This window comes from Cibotium barometz, chromosome 28, assembly GCF_041138505.1.
Source record: "Cibotium barometz isolate CiBa-2024 chromosome 28, ASM4113850v1, whole genome shotgun sequence".
NCBI lineage: Eukaryota > Viridiplantae > Streptophyta > Polypodiopsida > Cyatheales > Cibotiaceae > Cibotium > Cibotium barometz.
In genome coordinates, this window is record NC_141073.1 from 18441020 (window position 1) to 18447150 (window position 6131).

At 43.4% G+C, this 6131-nt stretch overlaps 1 protein-coding gene across 1 annotated transcript; it reads right to left on the bottom strand.

The window, feature by feature from the left end:
- Nucleotides 1–4032: 4032 nt before the first annotated feature.
- Nucleotides 4033–5120, bottom strand: LOC147622606 (chlorophyll a-b binding protein type 1 member F3, chloroplastic). The gene is made up of 2 exons (XM_086822129.1): nt 4908–5120; nt 4033–4804 (listed from the first exon to the last, which is right to left on the bottom strand). Exons 1-2 carry the CDS (start codon nt 5054–5056, stop codon nt 4153–4155), a joined length of 801 nt encoding a protein of 266 aa, XP_086678255.1. The 5' UTR covers nt 5057–5120; the 3' UTR covers nt 4033–4152.
- Between the last annotated feature and the right edge of the window lie 1011 nt (nt 5121–6131).

The following is a 6131-nucleotide window of genomic DNA, read 5'->3' on the forward strand; positions in this document are numbered from 1 at the left end:
CCCTTTTGTACCTCCTACATCACCTATCGAACAAGCTACCCTTCCCTAGAAGACACTCCAAATTCCTCTTATAGCTATTCAAGTTCCTCTTATAGCTATTCAAGTTTCTCTAAAGCAACGTAATCCAATGGGTAGAGCCCCCATGCATACTCTCCAAATAAATACTTGGGATTTTGTGGGAATATCAATCTCTCATATTGCATTCCATCCCTTTCTCTAGCTATTGAAACTCCAGCTTCCTTTCCAGATTTTATTACAGTAATTCATATTTTGCTCAGTTTTTCTTAATTCCTTATACAATTCCTTTGTTGTCCCTATGTCCAGCTTTACATCATTGTACTAGAGCCAATCCTTTATCCAGGAGGATTCATCAAAAGCTATGGAAGTCCAACCCTTTTGTACCTCCTCCATCACCTATCGAACAAGCTACCCTTCCCTAGAAGACACTCCAAATTCCTCTTGTAGCTATTCAAGTTCCTCTTATAGCTATTCAAGTTCCTTCCACCCCTCTGAGGTCACATGCTAACAGTCAGACAACCGCCTTAGCCCTTTATTACATTTGCTTTGTCATTCCCTTAGCCTTATTATCTCCACAAGTCTCTCCCAACTACTGTACTTCATTGTCTAATTTTATTTGTGCCCCCCTCCCCCACCCCCAACAATTTTTTACTATGTGCCCAAAGCTCCCACATCTGAAACCAGCACCCGAAAATGGCCCAAATTTCAAGTTTAGCCCTAGTTTTTCCAACTCTCCTAAGTCAACCTGTAAGGTCTTGGGGGTTTCAACCATGGTATTCCAAGAGGTACATGCATTTTTGGCCTAGCAGCCTTCAACATCATCTTTAGGTAGGCATAGGACCGGACCAGTAACGCTAGCTATCTCCCTCAACACTGGCTTTGATCATGGGGAGGGACCACTATCTCCACCCAAACAGGCCACGCTTCTATCAAGCTTTTGTTCGCATCAAAAGGGGATAAAAAGGCATGCACAAGTATATGGCCCATGAATAAGGCACCGCAACAAAAAGCTCAAAAACTATTTAGCCTTTTAGTAAACAAAATTTTAAAGAATCTTGTTCCTAAATAAAAGACCTGAGAAACCACTCTATCGTGAAAGGTGACATCTTATAAAACCATCTACCAATATCAACTTTAGAAGAAGATTTATCAAAGCAAAAAATGATCACACTGCACAAGGAGAAGAGGCCAACTTCTCTTTTAACAATATCAAGAAAACTTTCAAATATACCTTTCTACCCCTCCTTTGAGGCCAATAAGATAACGCGTTGGCATTGAACTTCTTTTTTACCTAGTTTGGAACAACTCTCTTCCACTACTCCTTTCGTGTTCTCAAAACATTCCAACCCCCAATGTCCTCAACCCCTCTGAATACTCCTCCATTTGCTGCACCCACATCTCCTTCATGCATGCTATCCATCACTCGACTAACATATGAGAACATCAAGGGGGTGCACTATTACACAATATTATGTCTCAAATACGTTCAAGAAGTATTAACAACTTCTTACTTGAATTTTACGAGGATAAAATGCCCTCTTTTTCTTCATGGAGTTAGGGTTTTTTTTACAGTATCACTCATAACTCTCCTCCCAACACACTTAGTTTAACCATCATCTCCAAACAACTGTTATAATAAACAAATTATATCGAAAGTGTAAAAAGTGACAATATAGATGAAATAAAACATCGAGAATGGTGTAATAACCTCGTGCAAGGCTTTGCATATTTTTCGTCGTCAAATTGAGACAAACGGTTTGTATTGTATATTTAACGGTCTGTATTGCATTAAATTTTATGCACCACCTCGTCGTGGAACCCCTCCGTCTCCTCATCTGCTGCACAACCACCCAGTCCTTCACCACCTCCTCCTCCTCCTCCTCGCCATCTGTTGCATGGCCAAGCAATCCTTCACCTCCTCCTCCTCCTCTTCATCACCGTCTGCTCCACTACTGCCCCCACTGACTCCTCCTCCTCCTCCTCGACATCTGCTCCACAGCCACACTATTTGTCTCCTCCTCATCCTCAAATCTGCTCCCAGCCACCCCTTTGTCTAATCCTCCTCTCTCTCGTCCTTACCATCTATTCGGTCGTCGCCGTCTCCTCGTCCTCGTCCTCGCCCTCGCCAATGGTTGCCTGCCCCCTCCGTTTCCTCCTCCTCGTCCTCGCCATATGCTCCATGGCCAAACCCTCTGTCTACTCTCTCTCCCTGCCTTCGGTTGAGGAGCCATCGAATCTCGAATTAATATGGTTGAGGAGCTTTCAAGGCATATGCAGAACAAGAATTCTAGAAGATTTGTTAGATTTCAGAACATTGGTTTCTAAAAATAGATGCGCCTTTCAACCTTAAGAATTTTCCAAATTTCCCAAGGTCAAACAAAACACAAATAACAACTTTATTAGGCGTAATAGAAAATTAATTAATATCGGCGCATCACAAAAGATTTGGGTGCATATTGAGATTGTTGTGACATGTGCATTTTTGTGAATTATTTTTCAACAAGTACCATAGGTTACGGAATATCATGTACCGATGTGAGACATCACTTTCGTATTTTAAACAGAAAAGATAAAACAAAAGCAAACTTTGTTTTTTAATCCTTCAGAAGGATTATCAGAAACAATCACAAAAAGTGATGCATGGAAACATGCATCAAAAACACGTGCAAGAAAGCAAAGGAACGCGTGCAGACAGGGAAAAAAAACTACAACCCTGTGCAAGAAGAAGGTTCGCCAAGAAGCTGCGAAGGCGACGACATCTTCATTCATCTATGAGAGTGCTTAGGCATGCCGAACAAACATGGCATGCACAACAAAACAAGACAACCATATAAGAGGTGGCCAAGAAACGGCTGGCACGGAAAGCGTAATAAGCGGGGCAAACATTCACCTAGAACCTTCGAGCAGACGATTGCCTAGAGGCTCCCTAAGAGAGACGGCGAAAAGCTCCGGCTTAAGCACCAAGCAGAAGCGTCAAGAGCTCCACGCAATCAAACCTTTAAGCGTACACCAAAAAGCAAGTCGACATACGTACACCATGCAGCATGAGTAATTGACACGCGTAATTCATGCGGTCATCTACAACAATAGAAAAATCCGAAAATACCTTGGAATCCAGAGGCTCCACAAAAAAAAGTGGCCATAAGCTCCGACCAAAGACTCCACGCGAAAAAGCCCACAAACAGTTGGAAAGGAAAACGTCATAGGCGGATCAGATATTCGTCAAGAATCATCTAGCAAACATTCGCCCAAAGGCTCCACGCAGAGAAACACCAAAAAGCTGAACGCAAATAAACCTTTGAACAAGTGGACCAACAAGCACGTTGACACACGTGCAACATACAACATAAGTTATTGATACACGTTATTCATGTAGTCATCTACAAAAAGAAAACATCCGCATTTAAAATTCATGTAATTATCTACAAGGATAAAAGTCCGTGGATACCTTAGAATATACCACATTTAAAACAAACATATTACACATGTTAACTTCATTGTAAGACTTTGCATATATTTCACCTTCAAAGTCTGGCTTTGTATTACATACCAGTAGAAACGAAAAAGCTTTTCTTGGAATATAGATGACACTACTTGCTAGAGATGACAGGTATAAATCAAGAGTAAATGAGAGCGTTTGTGTAGAAAAAAACCCATTTTTTCCTTGCTACAAAGGTTAAGCACACATTTTTACTCACCTGTAAACAATACAATACATTCTCCTACAGTCGAAGACCTGTCGGAAAAGTGAAGAATTTACATAAACTAACCTACTTCAATCATTCACGGTCAGAAAGCATTTCCCCCGTAGCTTCTCCTTCAATAAGACGACGTAAGGTATCTACGATTAGCAAATAAAACGAACTAATACTCTATCTATGTTGATAGCTACCTGCCGGAAGTTCAAATATTATCTCCTCTCGCGGTCAGTTTAAAAATCCCAATTACTACGATTAGAACGTTAAAATCACAATAAAGAATGTCAACCGCCCTCGACGCAATAGAGACAGGCACAAAGGTTAAATACAGAATGCTCATTGAAATAAAATACGGTCATAAAAATCCCTACACAGCTCAAATTCCATGATCAAACCACAAATCGTTATCAGTGAAGCACATCTAACAAAACTAAACTCACTTGCCGGGGACAAAGTTGGTGGCGTATGCCCAAGCATTATTGACGGTTGGATCAGCAAGGTGGTCAGATAGGTTCTCAATAGGGCCCTTGCCAGTGACAATGGCCTGGACGAAGAATCCGAACATGGAGAACATGGCTAGGCGCCCGTTCTTAAGTTCCTTCACCTTCAGCTCAGCAAAGGCCTCAGGATCATCAGCCAGGCCAAGAGGATCGAAGGAGCCACCAGGGTAGATGGGATCTACAACCTCGCCCAAAGGCCCGCCTGCAATGCGGTAACCCTCGACGGCGCCCATCAAAATAACTTGGCAGGCCCAGATGGCCAGGATACTCTGGGCGTGGACCAAACTAGGGTTACCCAAATAGTCAAGACCTCCCTCAGAGAAGATCTGAGAGCCGGCCTTGAACCACACGGACTCGCCGAACTTCACACCGTTCTTCGCAAGCAGCTCGGGGGTGACACACCCAAGGGCGCCCAACATGGCCCATCTGGCGTGAATAACCTCGAGCTCCCGGTTCTTAGCGAAGGTCTCAGGGTCAGCGGAGAGTCCAGCGGTGTCCCAGCCGTAGTCACCGGGGAATTCACCGGTAAGGTATGAGGGGGGAGAGCCAGATAATGGACCAAGGTAAAGAGGGCGGTCAGCACCGTACCTGCAATATAACCAAAGGCCAGAAGAGCATTAGCATCACAGAGATCACAACATTTGCCGCTCAATGAAAGGAATTATTCACATTTTTGTCCAACATTAAATACCAGATGCTGCCGGAGGTCGAAGCCTTCTTCGGAGCCATCATCTGGACACGGGCCTCGCCAAACCCCACCTTGCGGGCGAGCTCATTGACGGGCTTCAGCTGCTGGCCGCTGAAGGTGGCAGAAGAGAGAGCAGCGGTAGAAGCGGCCATGTCGACCTCACGAAGATCACCTCAAAAATTGAACACTTAACGAACGTACTTTGGTGCCAACGAGTGTGAAGGCTATGCTAAATAGGGCGACCTTCACCTCTGAACGACACGTGCTAACGTTTTACTGGTTGACGATCGTTACATCCAATCACAGCACGAGAAACGTAATGGCCGCAGGTTGGATAACGTCTGAAAAAATTTCTTAGCGCACATGGCCCCGTGGGTTCGCCAGTTGTAGATTGCTTCAAGATGATTGGGTGCCTAAGCTCTCTCGAGTGAAAATTGATGGAGACAGGTCACAGCATGTGTCATGTGATAGCCTCCTTTCGTGTTTTCTTTTTAAACTTCTTTTCCACATGATTTTTTAGTGGTTGTTATACATTCTTGGTGTATAGGTTCACACCTCTCACGAAAACTTTTTAACACACCGAGCCACTCAAGTCTCAAATATATCCATGAGGGACCAGGGTAGCATATAAATATAATACAATGAGTGTGTTTACCCTTATACAAGAGGCTCCAAGCCACAATGCGGCCATCCTCAATCCTCAAGTTTACTAAAGTATGAGCAATGGAGTTGACTAGCGACTCTCCAAGAGGCCAAAGACCTTCAAATCAACATAGAGTCACCTTCTCGTTAAGAGAGAATCAGAGTCGCACCTTTACTCGTGGTCATCAAAAAATGAAATTTCGGCGCATTTTGATTTTCTTTTGAAAATTTGGCCTCGTATATCAACACCACCTCAAAAACTAGCATGGAAATATGCAATAAAATGAGTGTAATACTTAGCTTGTGGCCTAGTTAACAAGGGCACCAAAAAAGGCCTTTAGTCACATGATTTCACCTTTTTTGTTAGAAAAGCATTTGCTCAATGCTCCACCCTCATCCACACCTCTCCAACTCGGCAATAGCTTCACCACCAACATAGGTGATGCGAGAACATGGTCACCCATTACCGTTAGGAAGGGGGTATGTTATAATCACTTCGTAGGTTAACATGGTTTCACCCGCACAACCTACCGTCAAGTGTTTTACTGTCTTACTTGCTCAAATGGCCACCTATCTAAGATAAGT

Excerpts from the sequence above, each read along its gene's own strand:
- LOC147622606 (XM_086822129.1), bottom strand. The coding sequence starts at position 5,056 with ATGGCCGCTTCTACCGCTGCTCTCTCTTCTGCCACCTTCAGCGGCCAG. Across the intron at positions 4,805-4,907 it reads TCGACCTCCGGCAGCATCTG|GTACGGTGCTGACCGCCCTC; the intron begins GTATTTAATGTT and ends GTTATATTGCAG.